We start from the raw sequence: 27,758 nt of genomic DNA, 5'->3' as shown, positions 1-27,758 counted from the left end.
TTCCCCCGCGATATCGATCTTCGTGTTACAAGAGGATCATTTCCGTACAATGATGTTTATCTCTCCGAATAAAACTCGACCTTTCCAAACTTTCCAAAAGATAAAACGTAGTAAACGTGGTAATCTGTGCAACCTGGCACGAATCGGCGACAAATTGGTTGTTTAACAGACACTTTTCTTTCCTCTGTAATTGGACGGATTGAGAAACGAGCGTGAACAAAAGGCGCGAAGGAAACAAAGAATCGCGAGCCGAAACGATTCTAAACGTCGTTTCACGGGATATCGCGAAGACGAGGAAAAGAAACGCGAGGACAACCGGGTCGAATTCACGAGCGACGGCCACTTATCCGCGAGCACGAGCGATTACCGCGAACGCGCCGTGGTTTTCTTCTCTTTCTTCTTGCGACCTCGGTCACGCCACGAGCGCGTCCTCAAGAACTCGTTCCGAGCGAAAGAGAACTCGCCCTGGCGTAGTGACACGCACGCGGAATACGATTTAAGACTCGCCTAGTTCTCACGGGGCCGAGCCGTGCCATTTCGTCATACCGACCGGTTAATTGCGCGCCGACCCTCTATTTCAACGATCAAACGTTGCCGCTGTACACCCTGTTTTCCACCTTTTCCCCTTCCCTTCTTGCTTCGTTTTCCCTCCTCAACGCGCCCCTGGAATCTCGCTCCCCTCTTTGCATCCTGCAAAACTGTGGTAGCGCCCAGGCGCCAAAATCGATCAACTCGTAATCTGTTCATCGAATATTCGTAATTGATGCTGTCGATCATATAGATTTTTACGAATGTCGATCTATTTAATGCGAATACCGTCGATGGAAGTATATAGATAGTTAATTGTTTTAATTAATATTTTTTAGGCATTAGGGAATAGCAACTTTTTCGTTAAAATTTTGTTTGGGACAAATTTTGCAGCGAATTATAAAAATAGTTAAGCATAAGCGACTATTGCAATATTTTATTATATTATTATTAATACGAAATAAAAAATGTCGAAAACGGCATTGATAAAAAGGAGAAGGTCTTCGCGAAATTTCATTGTGTACTGTGCAAGTTTCGTGATAAAAATTGTGATAAAAATAAAAATTATAAGACGAGATAAGATCCAACGGATGTTAACGTTTACTAAATATTATTCGTTGAGAAGCAATGGTCAAACGATATATATTTTTCCGATTCATGTTTGTTGTTTTAATTGCGACAAGATGAGAAACTGATAGGCTTCCGGTAAAATCAAAATTGCAGAATTGCCAGGTACTTCAAAAGTATTCCATTTGCTTACTGTTAGATTGAAAAATAAGGCATTGTGTTAGTAAGTAGGTACAAAATGTGAAAAGAAAGAATTTGTAGCTGTTTCCCCTTAGCACCGTTTTACCTCAGATTACCCTACTTTTAATTACAAGACGAATTATCAGACTTTCTTCACGCTAAATGATCGTCCACGTGTCTCCCAAAAGAAAGCGACTCTTACGGTCGATTGAACGAACATATCGAGGACATCCATTAGGCGAATATGCTCGATCGTTTCACCTATCAAACACTTATCACTTAAATTTAAAATATTAAATTTTAAATATCAAAGCTAACGATCGATTTCGCGTATAATCCTGTGTACATTGATAGCGTGACATATGGACATTTCCTGTTTATCGTAAACCCATTTTATATCGATAAAAACAGAAAGAATTTATTACACTAAGAAATATATAGATATATAGATAAATAAAGATAACGAAATTTATTTCAAGAAGAATTTATCGTGTATTTTGAAATTCTTTTTCAGATACTCTGAAAGAATTATTTTAAAAAATACTGAGAAATATATCACTGTCGGTAGATAACTTTTCATTTTGATTCAATATACAACTGTATCACTCACGGAATGACCTGACAAAGAAGTCACCGTGTATTTTGAAACTTCTTTTTCTCGCGATGCGTATAGTTGAACGATGTGTTGGTGCGTGTTACGGGAAAGTGAATCGAAACGAAAAGCTAGAAAGAGGGATCGATCGCGAAGATACAACGACAGAGTAACGTGAGATACGTCGTTGCTCCGCCGGATGAAAAATCTTATAACTAGTCTTATGTTTCAACCTCTGGCCTAAGCAGCGGTCGTCTCGTTTTTCAGGCTCGCACCAACGACTTCGCCTAGTGAAACGAATACAAAAGTCGCTTTCGACGATGCTTGAAAAAATTTCTTAACCTTCTGTCGCTGCCCCAAGTTTTCCTACGATTATAGACCGTGCGAAAAGAAGGATACACATACTGTGACTAATTAAAATATTTACGCCTATCACGAAAGATTTTTACGAATACATCGTGTGTATTATACGAAACATTTTGAAATTTCATTGGCAGCGTAATGGAACACGACTATCACGATTTTAGCAATCTGAAAATGTACAAGATATTTATTCGTTTCGAATCGAATTGTACTGAGTCATCTTGTAAATAGAATTTCAAAATCGTACACAAGTGGAAATTTAAGAGGAAAAGATAAAAAACGTTGAGAAAAAGACGAGGGAAAATACATCGCCGATCAATTACTAATAGGACTCCCCTACAAAATAAATTACGATGTTGTAAAAAACAGGTCTATAATCTAAAACCTTCAACTTACCGGTTTGCTAATATTATTGGTAGACTGCGGATATTTATGCAAATTCATGTTTCTATGAATACAATTAAAGAAACGGTACTTGGATAGAAACTTGTCTTAGTTATTAAATATTTCAAAGACTATTACACTTTGGCTGTTTTATATATCTTTGCATATTATGTGTATTCTGTACATTTTGTATCTGCAAATTTTCTACAAACGCATGAAAATCCGTAGTCTAATTACTATCGTTAATGTATTATCGTGCAGGTAATAAGGTAATTTTTTATTTTTGTCTATCGCACGAACAATCGTATCGCTTTCGTAAAGACCTAATAAATAATAGCTTTCTATAATTCCGTACGATGACAATCTCGAATCTGGCATAAAAAGAAAGGGAAGAAAATAGAGAAGAAAAACTGGAGATCGTCGATTTGTTCGTGATTTCTTTCTCCAATCCATGGCTCATTAAGAGTGATATTCTTTTCTGCGTTTTGACACCCTATACTTTCACCTTTTCAATTTATCGATGCTAACGAGCGAATAGTCTGAAAGGATTAGAGCGTGCTTTCACGAAATATTTCAAATCTAAAGACGATGATCGATGGCATCGAATCTCGATGAGTTCTCTTTTCGTTGAAACGGATAATGTCAGTAGATTGAGCAACGGTCATCTTACGGTTCTTGCGATTCCAGAGGTTTCGCGAGAGAAAATCGCGCCAACGATGAACCACGTCCCGTACGAACATGGTCCGTACGACGAATCCGTATTCCGCGGTCTTATAAATATTTAAATCGCGGCTGAACGAGGCACACGGAGTCGACAAAACCCGGTAAACACGCCGTGAAGTCAACGACACGGCTAAAACGATCGTTTCGTCGATCTCTTTCAGCAGCAACGTAACCATCGCCAACCTGTCTGCCAAACGAATGAACTATCTGAAGGAAACAACGAAAAAACGAATCGCAATAGTAAAAATAATTGATTCAAGAGTAAAGAGGCAAATTTGGAGTATTTGAAGAACAAACTTGTTGACCGTTGGTCGAAGAAAGAAATTTGTTTTGGCAAAGATGCCGTTATCGTTATTTATGGAAATTTCTTTTTTGCGTGATGTGTGAAATTAAAAAACAAGCTTTCTCCAATATATATGTATATATATGACCTAGCTGATTTTAATATCAATGTAGGTTTAATATAACATATAATACAGTTTGTTAAATTTCCGAATCTTTTGACGAATATCGAATGTTCACATGAAATCCGTTGTTAAATTTGTAATTTTTCAGATGCGCAAGCGATCGTTTCAGCCTTCGAGAGTTTGATATATGGGCCACGTTGCACTTTCTGTTCGATCTATTGACGCTTTAATTACCGTACTATTGACGGTGCACGTGACTCGAGCTAAAGGTTGCACGAAAACAGCGCAGCACTCAATGTGTTCTATTACACTCTAATAGCTTCCTCGAAGCTTTATCACGCGAAACTAAAATTTCAATTTCGCTTTTTAATCTACCACGATCGTTTTCCTCTGTACTCTCTTCGAATACATAGACACCGAGTGTACTCTCTAGCCAAAATAATTGAAATCAAATAATAACATTACTATTATTTTTATACTTATCTTATAAATATCCGAACAGTGCCATTTTTAAGTGGCATTTTAATTATCAATAGAAACGTAAATAAAGTTGAAATTTCCGATATAATTTAATTCACCATTTTCCAGAAAGTTTCTCCGTTGTTAATTCGAGGCTCAACCAATCTTGTTGCTTCATCGACGCGGAAAAAGAAGGTAATTTCGAGGATAATCGACTAAGAAGCCAGGAACGTCTGAAAATCGTTTTGTTTTATCCAACTTTTCCAATTATTCTTTTTCGCCATTCTCTCGCCACTTTGAAGAAGATGGAAAGATATAAAACGGGAAAAAAGATTCGCCGAACAACTGTTACAAAATTAAAAAAAGAAAAAAAGAGGAGGAAGAGATGGAGCGGCGGCCGTTCCATCGAGTGCGTACGTTTACTGAAGCGAAGGAAAAGGAAGTACGAGGAATGGAGGAAGCATGCTAATTTCCATCGTCGGCTCGTACCGACACCGAGAGTCGTTTATCTGCCTTGGAATTGACCGATCGATGCGGTCTGATTGCCAAACGCGTTGCACCCGCTGCTCTTGTGCCGCAGGATGCAACGATCCTCGAACGTCGTTGCGTTTCGCGGCAATACAATCGCGAATTGTCTCTATTTTGACGTCGATCTAACTATTCCGCTTTCTAAACGACCGTTCAAACGGATTGGAACGCGTGTACCGTTCGATTCACGGGTGTCAGATTTAGGAAAGCGATTTTCGAATTAGCGCGCTCGTTGCCATTAAAATATACACAGGTAGACGAAAGTTTTCGAACACTCGTGGAAACTTAATTTGCATATTTTATATGCGTTACACGAAACGTTTTATATGACACGCGATACGTAAAGTTTGAGCTACATATGTAGAAGATACAAGACATTTAATTGAAAGGCAATTTCAAAAGCATTTTACAAAAAGCACAGAATTATTTAAACGATCGATTATCCGTTAGATCGATTCGACGATAAATCCCAAGAAAGAAAAAGAAGATATAAAATATATAAAGATATAAAGAAAATATATAAAAGAAGATATAAAAAAAATGGAATGGATCTTTAAGATTATCTTTCTATTGTTTTGCCATATAAATCGATATTTTCAAATCGGTATTTTTATACTATCGCATTTTGAAAATCATGCATTTAAAGGTAAGTTGTTGCATAATAACCGCGTAACAAATTCGTAAGAAAGTTTGCCCACTTCATGGAATTTCTGCTATTGTAGTTTCCTATTCTTATCATCCCTGGATTATGCGCTCGATAGATTTTTCAATTAATATTATTTCGTACACATTGGTGGATAAAAGAGCCGGTAATGGATGGATTTAATCGCGATAAGTATCTAAGCTGTTTATCACAGGCAAATGGTTTTAAATGCAACATGTATCAAAATTTATCGAACACGTTATCAATAAGATAATGGTTTGTCGCGAAAAAAGCGATTGTAACGAGTGCTTGAAATTTAAAAAATCTGTATTTTGAAGCGCTGTGGGTCGTCCTTACAAATGCTTAGAAGCACTCTCGTACAAAGAAGAAGCACTCTCCTCCCAATCAGATAAAAGAACTATCGGGTTATTCTGAAAGTTCGTAACGAAAATTTTAGCTCTGATACAATACGTATTTCTCTATTATCTGTTGATCTGTTGATTATTCCGTTGATCAATTTCGTCTTTGTAATTGCAACGTTTAATGTGCCACTTAGAATCGATTCTTGTTCCAATTCGGTGTCCCGTTATCTGGCAGAACTTTGTAAGAAACGGTCATCTATCAAACTCAAAAAATACACAAAAGAATATATCGACACAGCGAAGAGCACTGCCAACTTGTCGAATGATCCGATAGGATATTCAATTAAAGAACGTCACGATCGCTTCCACTAATCAAATGTAAGAAAATGAGAGCACGTCGTAAAAATACGTCTATTCGATCATCGAAGCTGTTCGAGCGTCAAAGGGCCTCGTAATCGAATAAAAAAAATGCAGCATTTACGATAAAAGGGACGTCGCTACGATCATTCCCAGCAAGGAAAAAAAAATTCCGGAAATAAAAAGTACACCATAAAAATGCACTGGGTAGCAATTGAAGCTACTTGATCGTCATACGCGCGATGTTTCACGGAGAGACGGATACTTATCGCGAGATTTCCACCAACACGGATTACCATTCTTCACCATCAAAAATGACTTGCCGATCGGGACAACGTGATTCAATCCAATGTGTGAACACCATGGAACGATCCGCACGAGTGTTTACTACGGCGAGTAACCGCGTGTAGTCCGACGGAAACGCTGCCTTCGAACTGAACCGCCTCGACCTTCGTGTCCGGCACGATCGATCGTAAAGTAGGCGGCGAGGAACCACCGAGCGAAGCCCTTCGCGCGAAGCCAGCAGAGAACGAAGCGGAAATATAAAACGCGTATAAAGATGACAGAGAGACAGAGAAAGAGAGTAAAACACACGCGTGTCGCGCGCGGAAAACGCGTCGTCGTACTGGCCGCTCGCGGCGACTCTTCCTCTTCGGCTCGCTGACTTTCGGCGCGGGTAGAAGTGGCAATGCCGGTCGTGGAGGTAGCACAGGTGACAGGGACGTAATCGCACGGTCGAGCGCCACAACTACCATTCGAAACAATCGCAAGCGGAATCCGGGAAACCGGCAATCATTCGGGCTTCCATAATTCTGTTAAAACAGGTAAACCTGGCCGGTAACGGAGCTCGAGCCGACGATCGAATTTCTGGGATACGACGGCGTACAGGTTTAGGAAAAATACGCTGACGATAGCGGCGAACGAAAGTTGTCGTTATTGTTATTTAACGTCGCTAAGGTGTTTGCGCGTTTATCATGGAAAATTGCATTGTATTTATTACCAGCGATACGCGAAATAGTTTTCCACTTGCGTACATAATTAGTAGAATTTATCGTGTTACCGTAACTCCTGCAAATAGTTTCGACTATTTTACGTACGTACACACACGCGTCTTAAGATCTTAATCTAGCGTAAGCACGACATTGTGACCGACTAAGCGTTCTCTCGATAATTTAGGTTAATTATCACGTTCGATGTAAGAGCAGCAAGTACGTACATTTGCAGATTCGTTTTAAACTTTACCGATCTAATCGCGGCGATCGTGTCTGATCACGGTGCCAATGACATTTCAAAATATTTTATACAACGCCTACGTGTGTATACTATTTGAAAGATTTTCGAGGAGGCAGAGCACGATGACTCGTTCGAACGTCAAGTACATGGTAATCAAGCGTAATACAAATTTGTATAACGTCGAAAGGACGAACGGTATCGAGCTTTTGCTAGGATAGCGTGGAACGTGAGGCAAATGCTATTCGGATACGTCACTGAAGACTAATGACCCCCGACAAGAGAAAAAGAGGGACGATGCACGATCGAGGAGACTGATCTACGAGGAATCGGACAAGCAAGCGCGGTAACGGTGCTACCAATCTTGCTGCTTGCCAGCTGTTCGTTCGAGCACCATGGCACGAAAGCTCGCATCGTGTTCCCTCCACTTCTGTCACGCGCTCTCGCCGCTGTCCTCTTACCTAGACATTCACTTCGCCCTGACAAAACGTTTCGACACCGCGAAAACGTAGCAGAATCTTCGGTGTTTTTTCGCTAAGCCAGCGTTTAGAAAGCAAACAGCGGCTCCTGTGAGCGCGTTCACGCTCGATCAGGATGTCGCCGTCACATTTTCTTTCTTCGTGTCTCGTTGCTTCCCCTTCGTCGTCACTGACCTATCGTAACCGTTCCTTTCTCGTCGCCTTGGTCCTTTCATAATCGATCGGTGAACCGTCGCGCGACGTAATACCTGGAAACCTGTGCTTCAGAGCACGTTGTACCGTTTCTTTTCTCTTTTTCCCCCCATTTTTCTAAATTCCTTTTCCGACGTTGGACAGGGAAACTCACGTAAACGAACGTACCTCGTACAGACAGAAAGAAGTTCTTTTCAGACGGAATGCTGTTCTTCTTAGGTTTAAAATATACGAGTAGACCAGTTGCTGTTCTCTGTGATTATGCCACTTGCCGGTTAAAACGAAGCATGTTAATATCAGATAGTTGAAAAGCGTACCGACGAATTCGATTATGTAAGGTGGAAGAAACGAATAACATTAGTTTAGTTGTTACGTTGTTGGTTTAACGGAATTCGCGTTAGTCTGCTAATGTCATCCACGTTTTCTATAAATCGAAAGGGATGACGAAAACGCTGAAATTGTTAGAAAATTTAATTTGAAAATTAAACGCATAAGTAGATTTGATATGAACATTGACTCGACGATATATCGAATTTAAAAATAGCAAGAGAAAGACCTTCGAGTTACAGAATCAATTCTACGATTACGAAACGCGGTGAATAATATCGCGCGACAATGAATGAAGGAAGAAAGAGTACTCCCTTTGCTCGTGTACCATCTCGATTGATATTTCAGCTCAGCGCAATATAGTTACTTATAGTTTAAGGTTACGATCGTCTACGATTCCGTAATCCTGATGCGTCGGTGAAACCAGCAAGAATTTCGGAATATCCTGTCGCAATGACGAGTCGTGCGATGCCTTCGTAACGTTTCGACGATAATACAATTTTCGAGGGAAACTATCGCGGAAAGTAGAAATTCGGTGGAAGAGCAGTGGCACGTGCTCTCGACGGCGACCTCTCGTTTCGAGATCGGGGCCGGTACGCGAGCAGTCGTACCAATTTATCGAATAAACAGAGGCGGAGATTTTATTCACCGAGCTAACGGTACCGCAGTTCACCACGAGGATTTGTAAGGATTCGCCGGCCTTGCTGGCATTCCGTGACGAAAGCAACGCAGTGCAATAAATGCCACGCAAATACCAAACTGACTTACGAACCTTCTGCCAAGCTCACGAGCAAATGTCAAAAGCCGTGCGCTGATACGGAAAAAGAGTGTTTCATAAATCTTTCGTTTGTTATTCTGATGGATCGACCCAAAAATACTACAAATGTTAGAGAGCGTTTCGGTAATCATAAGACCGAATAAGGTTTCTTCGTTTAACGCTTCGTTTTCGGGAAAATCGAACTTGAAAATTTGTCAAATATACACGAAAATGACTGATTTTCAACGAAAGAGGAACGAATAATAATTATTGCATGTATGAAGAAAATGTAGGATAACATTTTTTATACCGTCCTATTTCCGAGAAAATTAAATTTGGAAAATACATCGTATCTATTTTCTCGAACATACCGGCTTACAGATTAAATAACCGTTCTAATACATCAATCGCTGTTTTACAACTTCCTACATAAGTCATTTTGACGAAAGGCATCCAAATAAAAATGTATAGTTACGTCAGCTGCACTTGTAATTGTTAGATAATTGTATTGACGCAACGTATGCGTCGATAACAGCGAATGTCTTAACGAAATTATCCCCCAATCGGAAATTTGTATAATCGTGGAACTAAAAGATCAATGAATTTACAAAGACGAATAAATTTCAGTTATATTCGATTTTAGTCCTTGCAAATGTAAATATGCAAATTTAACAGGAAGGAAGAAACATGTAAAAATATAGAGAATTTTTAAATAAGAAATTATTATGTCCCTCGCGATCTGGTAGTTAACACATCTTCTCTGGTTAAGAAAAAGACAAGAAAGTTCATCGGGGAGCGATATGACCAACGTTAGGTATATCCTTAATAGGGACAGAACATCAATGATTGGATATTGAATTAAATCATAATACCAACTAAATAACGCGGTCGAGTTACCCAAGTGGCAACAAAAAACTAAAACCGAGATATTTTCTAGTTTCACAAGCGTTCTCTCGTTCGATTGAAGCCAAAGTACGAGCCTTTTTACGTAACGGACAAAGAAAGTTCCACCTCACAAAGCGGTCAAGCAATTTTAAGCGCTCGTTCTTTCTATCTCTCGACAAAATACGTATAGTGACTCGTTTTAAGCAATAAAACTCTATTTATAAATAAAAGAAAGTTACGATGATAGTTGTGACAAATAATTGCGTGTTACAACGATACAGAATGTTACTAAATATTATCAAACATTTCCAATGGTATCGAGCTACTACAAGTACTACTTGTAAATAACTCAACAGTAAACTGTACTACCTGCTGCACATTTGTCTTACCGACGTACAAACGTACCACTCGCTTGGTAACTAGCAACAGACGACTCTACTTGGCTGTGTATTACCGACCGTATCTACTTAGCGCCGCATCGTCTAACTAAGTAAATACAGTCCAGATGTCATTCAAACATTATATCGAATACCAAATATCGAATGGTGAGTACCAAATTCGAATTTCAAACGCTGGAAAAAATTTAAAAACAAATGAGAAAAGCTTGTTCTAGTATATAATAAGGAAAAGATACATCCGGTGATTTACACAATTCAAAAAAAAAATTTACAAAAAGTTCGACGAAAGCCATCAGAAATAATAAAGAATTCTATAACCATCATCAATTCGCTAATGATTTCTAAAACAAGTAACTTGCAAAGCCGCGTGATACCATAATCATTAGACTGCAGATATTTATGCAAATTCATATTTCTATTATTTATAATAAAAGAATTGAAACTTGAATAAAAAATCGTTTTATCTATAAAACATTGTAAAGGACGCTATATTTTGGATATTTTATATACTTTCGCATATTATGTGCATTCTTTCACCTTCAAATTTGTCCATAAATGCATAAAAATCTGCAGTCTAACGATCGTACAATGTTCTGAACTTGCATGCAATAACTTTGACTTCTACATGACGAAGATTGAATTTGCAAGAGATTAGCACAACGAGGTCGTGCTTGGAATTTCATACGGACAACAAAATCTATTTACATGTGTGACGTGTCGCGAATAGAACTGCAAATCGGCAACGCGTTGCAACGAGTGCAGTTAGTCATCGCGAGCGCGGCCGAATGAAAACAACTTTGCCAGTCGCGACAGAGGCGTAATACCGTTCTCTGTCGGTTTTCCCAATGAACCGAAAGAGAACTAGCTGGGGGAGACTCGAAGCATTCGATGGCTCGATCCTCGCTGTAACGAGTGTTCGGGCCAAGTAACGGTAAACGCCATATCGCGTCGCTTTTATATATTGTCCTATTCATAGTGCGCTCACTCTCGAACGTATATATTTTTTATCTCTCTCTCTCTCTCTCTCTCTCTCTCTCTCTCTCTCTCTCTCTCTCTCTCTCTCTCTCTCTCTCTCTCTCTCTCTAAACAACTATTTGTAATTCCCAAGTACGATCTCTGATCACCGAATTAGAGAACACATGCAAGAATTTCAATTCTTTAATTACAATATCTCATATACACGCTATACTGAACAAGACGCGCATCATTTTGTTCGAGAACTTTTTTCTATTTATACTTCACTTTTACTCGAGAAATTTTTCGTTAATCAATTCCTTCGAATATCTTTGCAAGACTTTTAGAATATCAGATGTTTCGAGCATATATAAAGGCTATGATAAATGCTAATGAGATTACGATACACGTAAGAGATAGCAAAAAGTCGGACATTACGTTTAACGTCCAGCGATCAGTTCTTTATCGATACACGGACAAGCATCGATTTATCTTATTGAAAAATAAAACCCTTTCGTTAACGAATCTTGATCTACATACGACCGCTTCCAATATTTTTGAAATAATTATAAACGAAATTTGTTCATGCCTATTTCATTGGTTGGCAGAAACTTATAACAAACAATCTTGTTCCAATTCCATCGAATCCAACACGGAATATATCGATTGACAAAACCGCTGTAAACTTGTCGAATAATATGTACGACACGTTAGTAATGAATAAATCTCGCTGCTAAAATTCAACTCTTCATTTCACGGGATAATATGAATTGTAAAAATAAAAATTCTTCGAATGGTCCATATTCGACGCTTACGTCTCGAGAATCTAATCACTTCTCGGATATTCAATTTCGAATATTCACGTTCAGACAACTTTTCTTCGTTCCCTCGCTCTCTTTTTGCTTTTTCTTTTTTTCACCGTGTCAGACGCAACACGTAGCGGCGCTTTAAATGGTTCGCAGATATGTAGGCTGCCACTACGAGCGAGCAAATGCGCTTAAAAGTAAACGACTGAATCGGATAAAACCTAACCCACTTCTTTTAACGCGGCACACGTTCCTGGAAGCGTTTTCCGCGGTGGAAGCGGTCGGGTTCGATTTATATGCGGGTACCGGGCATTGTTTTAACGGTTTGTCGTGTGTCGCGAGCTAGACAATAAGAGCAGAGATTCGCGATGGAACAGCCGGAAATAATAGCGGTATGGCACGCGGGGAAGCGGAGCAAGTCCAACGTGAGAGACGCGCGGAACAACGAGAACTCCCGTAAAAGGCACTTAAAACATTCTGTCAGCGAGCGCTCTGTGGTTTCGTTCGCAGAAACGATTTTATTTCGTCCACAGAGAGACGCGAATATCAGCGATGGGATTGAATTTGATGTAACTATTACAAGAGATGAACGAAGCGATAAGTGGCGCTATTTTTTATAAAAAATTAATTGTTATATGTAGTATATTGTCAATTAATCTCCAATGTCTGCAAATTAATTGATTTTCCAACTAAATACGCGTTTTCCCATCATCTTCGCAATTTTAGAAATATCGTGCAACTTACACCTATAGCTTCTATAGGAATTTGTCGACTGTGTCTTTGAAATTATTTTTTGAAATTATTTTTAGCTATTTTATATTAAAATGTTTCTTCGCAGTTACAAGGTAACACGAAAATGAATTAATATCAACAAAGACGTAATATCGTGGCTTTTTCCGGCAATTTTCATACTTATACGGATCTCTTTAATAATCGAATTACCACTGACTCATTCATAGAATCTTTTTATGTCTATGTCATGTGCGCGCTGACTAATGTTAGCTAAGTGTCCACAATCTACAAAAAATATCACAGTTATGTCAAGAAGTATAACTGTTCTAAGATTTACGCGTAAGAATGGAACGCATACGAACGTAACGAAAGTTATCTATGACGAGTATCGAAATATCTTCGCGAGCTACTGCGTTTGCAACGTTCACGGACCTATCGCCAACGAAAACCGTGCAGTTGGTTACTTTGCAATTTCGTTGTTTAAAGATCTGCCTAATGGAACGCTGCCCAGTAGCACGCGAAAAATTGCTTTCGACGTTTCTCTTTCCAGCCCTCGATTCGTTTCGTCGTTCATTTGGAACGTTCCGCGCTGTCGGCGAAAACGTTTTTCCAAGTCGTTGGCGCCGTAAAGATGAAAAACGCGAAGCTACGTGAAAAAAAACCGACAAAAATCAACGGTTCTCTATCGGTCACCATTCGCCACCTGTTGCCCGCTGAAATTCACTGCTTGATACTGATTTACGATTCCACTATTAATGGAATATCCCGTCTGCCTTTCGCAGTTGGCGCACCAAGACGAATGGCTGGACCGATCGAGATATCCCCAGAATTAAGAAGACTCACCTTCGCTTGATTTTCTTCTCCGTTCTTATTCTGCTTCTCGAAGCCGATGAAACGATTCTGGAAATCGAGAGAATCGGAAATTAACGTCATAGCCACACCCAGGAAATATAGTACAGAAGATCGTAGCGAATCAATTGATTATGCTAATATCAATAATAAATATCAGGACACAAGATAACAAAAGGCACGGTATTCTCCTTCTCTTTCGTACGATAAATTTTACAATAATAAAATTATAACAGCTTTTAAACAAGTAGCTTAACGTGATTTTTTTAACGTATATTCTTGCTTAAAAATATCGACAAGCTTGAAGGCTCGCAAAAGGTAACGTCAAGGGAAAAAATCCTGTGTCTCCGTGTTACTCGTTTTCAACAACTTGATCAATTTTGTCCTGACATATAATATAAGATAGCAATGAATTGAATATAAACGAGACACTCTATATATGTTTTGTAATGCAAAATTCCAAAATACAAAGGAAAAAAAATGGAAAGAAAGAAAAGATTTGTCAATATTTCCCGATTAATGTAACGAAGTAATGTAACGGGTGTCCTAATATTTATGACTAATAACGCAAGTATTGTCCTGACGGTGTGATCGAAAGTCGAATAAATCAACTGCGCACTCAATTACACGTGTCGTTATTTTATTTTATGTTTTTTTTTCTTAGCAAAATAGCGGATCGACATTTCCGTCAATGTTATCTAAACATTCTGGTGTCGTGGTCACACATCAAAATGACGTAACGAATGAAAGTATATAATGACGAGCCTCGAATGTCACCGGTGTCGTATCTCTGAAACTCTCAGCAGAGAAAGTTCTTCACCGTGCACTTCCTCCTTACCGCTGTTAACTGTTTCCGAAAATTCGAGACGACCGAATTCAACGACCGTATTTTGTTCAGGAGTTTCCTCAGCGGTTCACGACGCAAGTCGGCCATGTTATATCGTCAGTTTTCCATACGCGAGTTACTTCACCGGTAAACTTTCATACTTTCGACAGATCTCACAAGATACGAATTCGATCGTTTCTTATTTGACACGGATCGCGAAATCGAGCGTTTCCTGCTCGACACAAATCGCGAAAGCGATCCGTCGAATAAATAACGACTTGCGCGAACGCTTCGCAGTACAGGAAGCTCGTTCACAAGTTGACAAGCGCACATCGCGTACGCGACTAATCACCGAACCGCTAAAGCGCTACGCGATCACACCGATACTCAGAACGAAAAGTGTTCATCGTTGCTATCTTACCTCGGCGGTTTCCTGCTGATAACGTTCACCGACAGCCTGAAACGCAAAAACCAAGTGTGACACGAGATACGACAAATGGTAAGGAACAGTACGCGCGGAATCTAATCCTTCGTTGTATCGGCGAATTCTTTCTTACAACTATCTGCCTTGCGATTGGATATCGTTTATCGCGTCACGCTATTGTTGCAAACAATTACGTATTGTTTCATCGTAAGTAGAGATCCGCGAGAGTAAAATATAATTGGAAAAAGCAGATTCACAAACGGTAGGGAAAAAGCTGTGGTGGATTTGAAAAATATATAAAATCTCGTTGTACGAAGGATCGCTCGGGGTCTTAATCAATTTTTGTTGCTCTCGTTCTCATCTTTTACCGCAACTACTTTCTTTCCGGTCTTACTTTCATATCGAGATAAAAGCTCGCGGAAAAATTGGTGTCTGCCGCGGACGAGGTCGATGAACGAGTAAAAGTTCCAACCCTTCCCTATCCTACGACCCTCTTTTTTATTATCTCCTTTTCTTTTTTTTTATTTTGGTCTCTTTGTTCTTTTTCTTTTCCTTTATCAGATCTAATATGACGTCTCGATACTCACGTGTATGGTGCTCGTGGTATCCGAGGAGGTCGCCGAGGCTAGCTGGTTCCGGTTCTCTATGACCGTCTTTATTTGCTCGAGCACCTGCAAAGGAACCGCATGCACACTCGGTAATTATCCACTATGCTACCCGTAATTATCGTTTCTGTAAACCCCATGGCCTAGATTTCAACGCTGACGTCTCTATTAAAATGTTGGGAAAAAAAAGGAACCTCTTTCGCGAACCGACCATTTCTGCTTTAACTAACGCTTTTACGGAATTTTCTCTTTCTTTCGTTCCTTTTCGTTTCATCCCGTTCTTCGTTTCAGCAACGAACATTTACTTATTTATCGACGATCAAACGTTCGGGTAAAAGATATTCCTACTTTCATCTTTCTTTCTTTCTTTCGTTCAGCTTTGTTACGTGTTCCACTGAAATTTATTTTCACGATTAAGTATTGGAATGATACTTTCTTTTCTTCACTTTCTTTTATAACTGAAAACAGCAGGGGAAGAACACGATGAGTCACATTCTTCATTTTCCTTTTTTTTTTTTTAAAAAGCAGTTTTAAAATTCAGCAGAATATTCCCAGTTGGTCTCGTGTTTGTCTAACTTTTGCGTAATTAAAAAAAATATTGCTTATCATGATATTCAAATATGCATTGAGAAACATTAAAACATTGGAGATATTAAAACAATGTAAGTTTCAATAACTAATATTCTGGGTTTTTTCCTTTTTCATGTTAAAAACATTCCTTTTTATCACGCGATCTGCATATTTTCCTTCGATCTGCATTCGAATTCGTTCACCGGTAGAAATTCACGCGGCGATCAATCGTACGAAAAAGAGACATTCGTGGGATTTCAATGTTCGTGTCAGAAAATGTAAGAAAAATTACCCGGAGAGATATCCTGTGCCTCTGCACGACGTGTTGATTGTACTCCTTGTGCTCGATCTCGTTGCTCTTTCTCGTTTGCCTCCGCTGTAAAATAAAGAAAGAAATGTAACGCCACGGTCACGACACGCTGTGCTGCTTCCACGTGTCACATAGTTTTCCATGAACGCGAAAACAGTATTCGTGACTTTCCTCGTGTATCAGAACGGAACGCGAGCGCGGGCGCCGCTTTTTCTCTTCGCGTGGAACGCGAGTAGAAAGGATCTGTTCGATGTTTCTACGCTTCGGTCCTGAGGAGCTTCCGAGCGCAAAACGTTCGCTCCTCGCTTTCGAACGAGATAGAAATTTTACTCGCGGTCTGCAAATTCACAGATGTACAGAGATCGTCAAAGAGCTAATTCCCAAGAAATATTTTACGGGTGGCTTCAGCACACCGAAATAATAAAAAAGATTTGTATAAACGTATGCTCTATTTGTCTTTGTCTTCGAGTTACAGCGAATTTTACATAAAGACACCAGCAACAATTTGGTTTAAAGGGCAGATTCTCGCGCGACGACAATAAAAACGAGTGATTTTTATAAATTTTTAATGTAAATAGATAGTTTTGAGGTACAAATGTAACTTCTTTATTTCAGTTCTCCTTACTGTTTAACAATTTTTTAAACTGCATGGTTTAATAACTTTTTAAAGAATGGGTAGGAATAATGACGAACGATAGGTGATATATTAATAATAAGTAATAAATGAATCTCTTTGTTTCTAAGTGATAGTCTTATGTCAATTTTTTAATGTACGGACTAGAATGTGGTTTGAAGACGTATCGGTTATCGTTAGTTGCGTAATTTACAAATCGAAGATACTAGCGTCAATGACTCTCATACCACCTGTGCCATAAGTCATATTTATGATTGTCAGTACAAGAAGGAAAAGATAAATAAACAAAGGAAAATGTAAATGAATGATGAGACTGTGCACATAAATATTTATCTTCAAATGTAAATAAACACCGGTGACGGTGATAAACAAGCCACGAAAGTAAATAAACAACTCGTAAATGTACACAAACGGACAAAATGTTGTTTCTATACTCTGATCGTGCTACATTATCCAACGTCAAAATTACGGTCAAAGAGTTAATTGTACGTGTAACTGATAATTACTAATTGTACAACAGAGTTGAAGAAACTTTCCCGGATATACGAGAGCGAAACACGTTTTCACTCCACATTGTGAACATATTAAGACACAGATTTTATTGCACGAGTATATTCATTTGCAACAATAAACAGGAAAAAATACGCTCGAACAGCGATTGATTGGAAACTATTCTTCGCTGTGGGTGGAAGAGCGAATCTCGTGAGTCGCGTACGAGCAAGCACGCGACGACAATTAGCAAACAAAGCACAAGTCAACGCGTTATAAATCGTCGGCCGTGGAATCTCGGTCGATCACCGGGCCGCAACGACGATAATGAATTATTTGTTCGGCGAGTCGCGCGATCTAGCACGCCTACGCTCGGCAAGCGTAGCAAAACAAGAAAAAGAATATACATCGATGGAAAGCACACACAGTCACGTCTCTGTACAGTGGCTGGTCAAAGTATGGCTCATAAGCATTTCTTCACCTATAGAAACTTCTTACGAACGTATATTAGGTTGTCCGAAAAGTGTCTTTCTTTCGCAAACAAACAGTTTTTGTTTTTTTACAACAGTGCATCATCGTGAAACCAAGTCTGTGAAATGTCGCGGTGTTTATTTCAACAGAACAAAATGGATCGTACGTAATTCGACAAAATAATATAAAATAAAAAACGTTGTGCGTCTATTATTTCCTCATAAAACGAAAGAAACTTTTCGGACAACCTAATACATTGGACACATTTATCCGTATTATGAATTTGCTATATGTATACATTTTTAGATTGCTTTCAATTTTGACAAATATAACTACGACGGCCGTATCTCGTTACAACGCTGATCAAATTTCGAAATGTTTTATACAACGTACATAAAACATACAAGAAAGTTCTTTTATGGTAAACAGCCAAATACTTTCATGAGCCACTGTATATTCTTGACCAAGGATTTTCGTTTTTCCGTGGCACATTGCACTCGCCGTGTCACGATTCCTTCATAAATAATTCAACGCGCCGTTTTCGTATTTCGGTGCTCGATTTAGACGCCGAAGTTCACGGTCGAACGCGTCGAAATCCGTGCGAGAAATCATCGAACGGCTTTGTCCTCGTTTAGCGAGCATCGAACGAAAAAGTTAATCAGCATTAAAGTGCAGGATCGCAGGAAATCGAAGCAGGTTGGTCGATGATATGTCCCCACGGGTATAGCCAATTTTTTCTACTAATAAACAATTCTCGTTTGTAAAAAGGTTTCTTCCCCTTCGCTCTCTCTTGTTTTGCATCTTGTTGTATCAAAAACGTACGATATACAAATGATTTTGGAATTACAAAAGATATAATATTATTACGCAGTCGAGAGGCAATCCCGCTGGGACGAAAATAAGACAACTGTGCATCTTTGATCGGCTAAGTTGAAAAGAATTGTACGTTAAGGGGTTAAGGATACGAAACGTTAGTCACAGCGTGAGAGCACGCGGCGAGGAAATTGGAAGACGAGTCACGAGCCGATCCTGGACATGTGTAACCGCCTTAACTCGATTCACGCGTGCCTAGAATGCCTGCCTTGGCATTATGCTCATTGGATAACGAGAATAACGCCTCCTCCGCGCCTCTGTTTATCATTCTCCGCTCTAGTCAGAGGAATTACAACAATCACCGTGAATCAAGTCCGATGCGATTGTTTCCAAACGGTGAACGTGTTACGTCTCAACGAGACTAGTACAGATTTTTTCCTCTGATATCGCCCGTTTTAAATACGATCGGCATACTTGATTACTATCTGTACCTACGCGGAATTTCACCGCAGGTTTTCACTAGTTTTCACTATTCGAGAAATGAAACTGAGAGTCGATCAACTTGGTTTCCAAGACGCTCGTAGCATTCGAAACGCTTGCGTTAAGCTGTTCAACGTTCTTTTTTAACGTTTGCCCCTCTGATCGTCGTTCTTTTTCGAATTCAGTAGCTCGTAAATAAAGAGGGTACTAACCTCGAGGGTAGCCAGGCTGGCCAGCGACGAGAGAGGTCGAGTGTGAGGAACTTCTCCGGGGAAAACGCTGTCGTGCGAAACGGACAATTTTACGGCTCCTCCTCGCAGTTTCACAAACGAATCCTCCATGCCCGTCCTCCTGAGGAACACGCTAAAAAAACAAAGGCAAAAAGACGCCATTGAACAGGGAATGGGAAATTGGCTTGCTCGTCGTTTGGGCTAAAAGAAAAGCAGCATGGTATTACAGATTAAGGATATTCACTTACAGGCAGCTTTTTACTCAGGAGCATAAAATAGTAAAGAAAGGAAAAAAGAACTATGTTTAGAGATAAAATAGAAATGAAATGTAACGATAACTGCATTCTAGAATGACTCTCGCTCGATACAACTGGATCTTTTGAACTTTGAACTCTGACTTTCTTTCAGCTCTTGGAACTGAGAACGATGGTTCGTTCAAGTCTCTCTCGCGTCCCACTCATTCCGCATTTTTATACAGTCCGGGGCCATCAAATTAGGAAACCAAATTATTCTCGGTTAGGCAACTTATTACTAAATAAGATGATAATTTATACATAACAATTAATTTCTAACTATACCATGGTAAGGAGCGAAATTACAGAATTCCGCCAATCGAAGAATACCTCGATACTCTTATTACCAAGCAATTCATTTCGCATGAACGCTTAAATATGTCTGAAGTCTGCTGAAATCACTTGTGCACTCATCCCAGAACGTCATATTACCATAATTACCACGGAAGAAAAAAAAAGCCGAGTACGTGGTATCATTAAGGCCAGAGGAGAAATAGAAATTATCAACGTGTACAACATCTTAATGATTAATTAATAAAACGTTAGACTTCGTTTACTCTACTGAATTTTACCAAAAAAAAAAAAAAAAAGAAAAATTAAAATACGTTGGAAATCTTGACTACTAATTCGATCGCCAAGCACCGTAAATCCCGCACATTACACGTTCTTGCGTTTTGCTCGTTTAATACAGAACAAAATAACGAGAACTGTACCTGATAATCAAATTATAATGATACGATAATTGAATTTTTCAGTGACTCTCGCTCGACACGACTCGATTCTCTCTAACTCTGACTCTCGCTCTTAACACTTCAACGATTTGCACAAAATTCCCTCGTTTCTCGGTCATACTGCGTAACAAATAATCTTACCACGTAATTGCGATCAAATTTCAATGCGCATGTTTTTAATGTAGCTCCTATATAACAAGCGATAATCTAGCATAAATATTCGTTCGGTTCTCAATCGCGTGCTAGCGTCTTCTAGTCGCAGTCTATCGGATAATCTAGCGGCAAGCAGCGAATGGCAACTGCTTTTTCGCGGATCTCGCGTGTACACGCAATTATAAAGCTCGAGGATCAAAAGGTCGATCATACGACAACGTGAATCGATCGAATCAATCTGACGCGAAATCATTCGCGGATCGTTACGATTCAGATTGAGAGGGTTATGGCATAACAGTCAGCGTGTTGGTTTAAAGTGACTTTGATCGAGTTATCCGCGGGACGGTCGCAATCGAATTACGAAAATAAAGGATAGTAGGTCAGCAAGGTATCGCGCGGCGCGTGTAAGCACGCGTATTGCGAATTAACACGCGAACCATCGCGATCTTCCGTACCGCTAAAATGTACAGAAAAGCAAAACTCGAGCACAGCTCGAACCAGGCCAAGGATATTGACTCGCGGTTAACTTTTCTTCCTGCCCGCGTATCGGTTGCGAAACGCAAGCGCCACCAGCTCGGCGAACGTCGCCGAACGAGCCATCAGTGATATTTCCCTTTTGATTCCGCTGTTCTCCTTGGTTCTATACGTATGTGTAAAATAAAGATTGAAATTGAAATAAAAATTATACTTCGGTAGGTGTTGTATTTTTAAATATTCTTCTTTTCGTTATTTCTAGTTTAAGGTTCTACTTCATTAGGTACTTTGTATGTATTTCTTAAGAACAAAGTGTTTTTAAATTTGAAAGAGAATGATCGTTTACAGTGGATCAGTGTGCACTATGATCGTTTTCAATGGAGTCTATTTGACCATACTAAGTATTTAATATATTGTGTCATAAGTTTATTTTCAGAAAAATATGTATTTTTCAAGACTCAACATTTTGATATAATGTATTTTATATAGATATAGCTTGGAACAATTAGAGGGTCGTTTTGATTGTTACGTTGTTCTACATCCACTATTTGCGTTTGAACATTCTTCTTCGATGGTTGTTCGAAAGTTAATTTCTATTGCAATATTCGTACGAATAACGTGTCAATCTCTTAGAACTTCTTTACTTGTATTTGCTTGGCCGATGGAATTATATCGTACATAGTAACCGTTCCTTCATCGTTTTTAGCGATCGTTTCTGAAATATCTAAATATCCATAAATATAATATTCTCAAGTGCTTTTGTCGACTGAGTTAGCATCATGGCTTGAAGAGATTCAAAACTCGAAGAATAAATGAAGAGAACAGCACAGGATTATACAATAAACAAGCCAATTACGAAGGTGATAAGAGCCAGGCAAGCGGCAAAGCTGCGGAGCGACGACAAAAGAGAAGAAGCTACTAAACGAAGAGATTCAAAAGGAATTTTCTGTCGATGATATTTACTGTTTGAAGGAGCGGTGCGACTTGGAGGATGTCGTTAACCTGCACCTTCTCGATGCGGTTTGCCCGCTGAAATGGTAACAATGCGATACAACTCGATTTTCTCTATCTTCGTTCCGGCTGCCTTTAAATAAAGACAAACGACTGTAATTAATCCTTTGCGCTTAGACTACCGACTCGAAGCTTATTCGTCGATACTCGAACACAGCTATATCTCGCATCTATTTGCCATTTGCAATTTGTAGAATTGCTATTCTGTGAAATATAGAGCCCATCGAAACCTGAACTACAACCTGGAAGCGAACGATCGTTTCGATACTGTTACGAATCGACCTGTAGCCATAGAACTCGTACAGTGGCTACAGAAAATTATGTCTTTATAAAAAAAAATATATGAAACAGATTACTAAAACAATATGATACAAATAGTATGAAATAATATAAAAATAATATAAAAGTAGATTTTTCAATACAAATATTTTCATGATAATTACACATTTATTAAGCGAACGATCTGGTAGATTTTAATAACCTTGAGATTTAGTGCCAAGGCCTGCATTCTCAACAACTTCTCCCTATACATGTTACAATCGCTCGGTTTTACTTGCCGATATATTCGCAAAGGTTTCCGTTTTGACGACAGTACGATTTTGATGATCGAATAGTCGCTTTTTTCAATATCTTTGCTGAAGTGTCTCCCATTACAAATAGCAATAACATAGTATAAAATTTAGTATGAACTGTATCTGTCTTACTATTTAAAACCTTAACTTATTTTAGCGATAATAGTGAATAATTATCTAACTGAAACTAACCAGTCGATTGAATCTAATCCATTGATTTTTCTTTCTTATGTGAATTAAATATGATTATCGAAAGTGAGTTAGATTTGGTTATAATATAATCAAATTATACAAAAGTATGCCAGTTCTGTGTCAAAGTGAAGTGTAATCGTAACGTGAATTGAACTAAAGTTTTTTGCGAATATCTCGGAAATTAAGGCCGAGCGACGGTAACGCGCATAGGGAAAAGTTGCTCAGAATGTACGCCTTGACAACATATTTCAAGGTCGTTGAAATCGGCGAGGTCGTCCACTTCGTAAATAATTACGATTTTCACTTTTACGCGTTGAAATATTTAAGAAGATCTGTTGATGTTCACTTCAAATTTACAGTAAGCCTTCCTTGCTAAGTAAATCTTTCTCAATGCTGATTTTTCAACTGCCAAACCTAACTCTCTGTAACGTTATATAAGCATCTACTTCTTCTTGCATCGTTCAAACAAAACTTCGTATTCCATTCAACTGAGCTGAAATTCCAAGCGCAAAGAATTAACAATTACCTAACGCGAAAGAACACGAACTACCAGCGTATCTCGACGATCAGAATGAGAATAAAGAACAACAAGAAATTAGGCAACAAGTGGCAAAACTCACCTGTCTCGATCGCACGAGTCCGTGAGTAGCTCGCTGGCGCTCCTGCTGCGAGCCTCTTCGGGACGTCCCGCAGGATGTCTGTCGGTGATGTCTTCCCTCGGAAGTCGTACGAGTTCCGCATCTCGATCAACATGGGTGGCGACCACTCGAGCATCCGCAGGTCCTCGACTTTTACGCCGAAAGATTCTCCTGAGGCCACGAAGCGGATGGAAGCGGCGCTTCTTTGGCTCTGTGGAGACCAAAGGTACGTATACGGCAAATGTATTTCTTGCGACTGGGCGAAGCCATGAATTTAAAATAAAATTTATTCAAAGACGTTTCTAGATGGACAGATCTTTATTAATTGTTATCTGCCAACTACAAAGTGAGATTAGTTCACAGAAAAATTAATTCACGTTCATCCGTACATATATCATATGTATATTAATGTATATTAATTTTATTTAATCTTTCCAAATGTTTTTATAATTTACTTAATCTTATGTTAAAACAGTAGGCGAAGTTTCATTTCAAACAATTTAATGATTTTAAGTGCTACGAAGGTGTATACAAAATTCAATTAATCATATATTTCGTACACATTAATCGATGTATTTATTTTCTTTTTTCTTTTTTTTTTTTTTGGCTTTGTACAATAAGGTTTGAACCTTCTCATGTCCATGGAAACAATTGGTTTAAGAAATATTTTGACTCTAGCGCGTGAAAGAAAAAACGCAAAGTAATACTTCCCTACGTTTTCTTGTTATCCTACTGCTGTTTTCCTACTGCTTTGTATTGCATGGGTAGAGATGATATATTGCAGTCGTAAATTAAAGCTTTAAGAAGGAACATCCATCGATGCTTACTCGCATTCAGAATCGTACACAGAAGAAGCAATTTCAATCTTCGACTACGGAAGTTATTTCGTATTAGAATCATCGGAACGTTTTGTCACAAGATTCACATATTACATGTTCAAAGTACGTTCTTCCATGTTCATCGCTGATTTTATGATCGCGCTATATCGTTTTCACCTAGTACTTACACATTACAATCTTTATGGTGGAAACATTACACGCGCGATCATCGTACAAAATCGTAAAGAACCAGCCAATTAGCCGGGCCGATCTCGCATGAACTTTCTCTTTGGGGATTGCGTAACAAGCGTCGCGTCGCGATGTTTGCGCTCAGACTCGAGCGGATTCGAGCGAACCTGTTATCAATGGGAAGTGAAAACCTGGCAGCTCGATCGAGAGAAACGAACCCCTCGTCGCGTGCAAGTTTCTCTCGATTAGAAACCACTGTTCCCGGTCATTTTTCTGATTGCTTTTATTTTTTGCCCCCTTCGATGAAATTGCCTCTGGATTAGCGGATAATTCGTTCGAGCACTTGTGATGAATAGACCGCGGATGTTTCTCAAGATTCATATTTTTACGATGATTAGAATAATCGTTTAGAGATCTAGTCTCTAGTATAATATCCGGACTGCCAGATATTCGCCTAGAACGATACTTTTTAGCGGTTTTCGAGGTCACTGAAGACGAAAACAACGGTCGTTTTTCACGAAAATAAAGCGTAACAAATTTCGGTCAACCTGTTAATGCCTGGCATCCTGGTGGAATTTGACGAAATCTTTTTTAAGATATGGCACTTTTAGCATAATATATGGCTTGTTCTATACGCATTTGAATCGTGAGTGTCGAATTAGTTTTGTGGAATTTTTTATTTTCCAGAGAGCGGTGAGCGGTAAGCGGTAAAATTGGCATCTGGAGCATTGGCATTGGCTGCGCCATTGCTTGTTTTCCCGTTTACCGCTCTGTATGATCACGTATGGTCATACACGTATTTTTACAGTTATGGCCAAATGTTCAGAAGCCCGAATTTCCAAAATCGTTTATTTCCGCGAGAAGCAAACCTCATTTTCGGTATTAGCGACTCAAAATGTCCTCGAAAAGGCACATTCGGATAAAAAGTTTCTCTTTTCGGATACTACACATTATTTAAGATTTATTTCTCTGTCACTTTGAGATTCGTTATTCTGCTAAATTTTGTACTCTCTCTTTCTATATATATAGTATTTTGCAATGACTAAAACAAATTAAAAATTGTTGGTACGAAGATTATAAAACAGAGTGAATGCTATAATTTTCAATTAAATTATTTTAAATATTCGAGGTTTCCGATATGTGTAACTTCTACAAGATACCATGGCAACCAGTAGGATAGACCGAGGCGAATCGGATCACAGAGCGAATCGAATCAACGACTTAAAACGATGGCGATATAACAAAAGTGAACTGAATTCTTGTTTTGATCCGATTCACCTCGTATCTACGTAAAGTAAAAGTCTTAATTTATAATCTGATCGATCTCCCGTAAATTATACAATTCTGTGTATTTCTGCGCATTTAAGTATCACATAAATAGACAAATATTCAAAATCTAGTGGTGAATCGAAGAAAATCCGACAACAAGCGAGTTCGACTAAAAGCAAACAGATAATCACACCGAGACTGCGTTCCTATGTACGTACAAGAGCTTATCGATCGAAGCTTTGTGGATCGCTGTCTATCTCGCAGATAATCCCTCTACTAAAAGCAGAATATCGGTCTTTAATGTCACCAACGGATGAATCACGTTGAAAGGGAACCGTATTTCCCCGTGTGCCCTACTTTACGTTAACCTCGCGACAATTTTCACGCTACGTGCCGGCGGGCAAAGAAAATCGGATTTCCACGGAACGTTTCCTGACTCGACATGGGTGACCCATTCTAACGCTTCCCAAACTATTCCAACGTTTATCATAGACAAATTTTATGTGTCTTAGCTATACAACGATAAACTCGTTTTAAACGTCTCTAAACTGTCTCTTGAGCGTCGTCGTTCTATGTTTGATCTATCATTCGCTTGAAGACAACGCGTACAATGATCCTGTTATTCGTCCTAAAATTGTTTCTTCCTTTGGACTTGAACTAATCACATTTTGATCAGTTTTAAGACACGAATGCTTACTACGTGAGAGACAGCACAGGATTTTCCATGGTCGGTTTAACTGCTTCAATCGTACATTAATTAACGTCGATAATTTTGTACAGGTTTCTTAATCTTTTTTGTTCACATGCTAACTTCAGACCGAAAGTTATCTCTATTTTTAGTATCCTGCAATGTTTCCCTTTGATTGTATTTTTTTTCTTTGTGCTCTAAAAGACTTTTACCCGTCAATATTGATAATTAATGAAAAGTCACGGGTATATTGCACGTACGTATGTATATCGTGCAAAACTTACATAACCAAATGGTAGATGCTAAGACATAATTATTAAAAATGATAAATTCTTTATACGTACGTGTATCTGAACCTTGCACAGCTACACAACATTGTAATAGATTAATCGTGTACTTGACAATCAAAAACTAATTATCACGTTTCATATAAGATCAGTTGATACGTGATATATATTTTTAGATTTATTTCATATTTTATCAATACAGTTACGACTCTGGTGTCTCGTTATGATATCAATGATATCAGTAAAATTTCAAAATTTTTCGTACGTGTAGCACATATAACGTATTCGTAAAAGTTTTCTACAAGTATTCGAATAATTTCGTAGGCTAGGTCGCTGACATATATATAATATAGAAAAATCAAATAAAAAGTGCGGTATAATAAAATATATTCGTTCTTTCGAGAGCGTATTATTCTTTCGAGATGAAAGGATCGAGAATTTTCTTCTGCAACTCTGACACTTGAAGACGACGACGACGACAGGTTATCGGGTAGCGACAACGGGATGCTGGATAAGCAAATAATACGAGTCCTTGAGAACCGTGTGGCACTCGTTAACGCACGGATGCCTTTTAATTGCGGAGTATCGAAAGAAAGGGTCGCGACAAAGAGGCGAAGGCAAGGTGAAAGGGAAAAAATCCGGGGGACGAGGACTGTACCGGCGCAAAGCGAGACCACGTTTTGAATCGTCGAAAAGGCACGAAGAATAGGATCAGAAGTGGAGGGTGCGATTCAGAGGGTTAACCGCGACACCCTCTGTTCGTCCTCAGTCCTCCACGATTAAAAGCCACACGCAACGCACGGAAACTGCCTGGCTATGTCTTTCCTCTCGAGACCCGAGTCTCACCAAAGTCGTTTCGACAAAGGGTTGCTGCTTTTTTTTTTTTTCG

The 27,758-nt window shown here is 39.0% G+C and overlaps 1 protein-coding gene across 11 annotated transcripts in view; it reads right to left on the bottom strand.

The window, feature by feature from the left end:
• LOC138180809 (uncharacterized protein F59B10.2-like) overlaps positions 1-27,758 on the bottom strand; it is a 91,770-nt gene that overhangs the window by 12,765 nt on the left and 51,247 nt on the right. For 3 of the 11 annotated variants that reach the window (XM_069115016.1, XM_069115012.1, XM_069115017.1), the window contains 7 exons: positions 23,601-23,829; positions 22,169-22,234; positions 19,537-19,687; positions 16,420-16,503; positions 15,540-15,623; positions 14,950-14,985; positions 13,697-13,753 (listed from right to left, as the gene is read on the bottom strand). In XM_069115016.1, coding sequence (XP_068971117.1) covers positions 13,697-13,753; positions 14,950-14,985; positions 15,540-15,623; positions 16,420-16,503; positions 19,537-19,687; positions 22,169-22,234; positions 23,601-23,829 — 707 coding nt within the window. Of the gene's footprint in view, positions 1-6,416; positions 6,682-13,696; positions 13,754-14,540; positions 14,875-14,949; positions 14,986-15,539; positions 15,624-16,419; positions 16,504-19,536; positions 19,688-20,560; positions 20,712-22,168; positions 22,235-23,600; positions 23,830-27,758 lie in introns of those variants that run through there. The other 8 variants (XM_069115020.1, XM_069115015.1, XM_069115019.1 and 5 more) reach the window with 5 other exon arrangements.

The sequence above is a fragment of the Bombus flavifrons genome, chromosome 6 (genome assembly GCF_040668555.2).
Source record: "Bombus flavifrons isolate JBK064 chromosome 6, iyBomFlav1_principal, whole genome shotgun sequence".
Lineage (NCBI taxonomy): Eukaryota > Metazoa > Arthropoda > Insecta > Hymenoptera > Apidae > Bombus > Bombus flavifrons.
The sequence above is the reverse complement of the archived record's forward strand: the minus strand, read 5'-3'. Positions and strand labels throughout refer to the sequence as shown.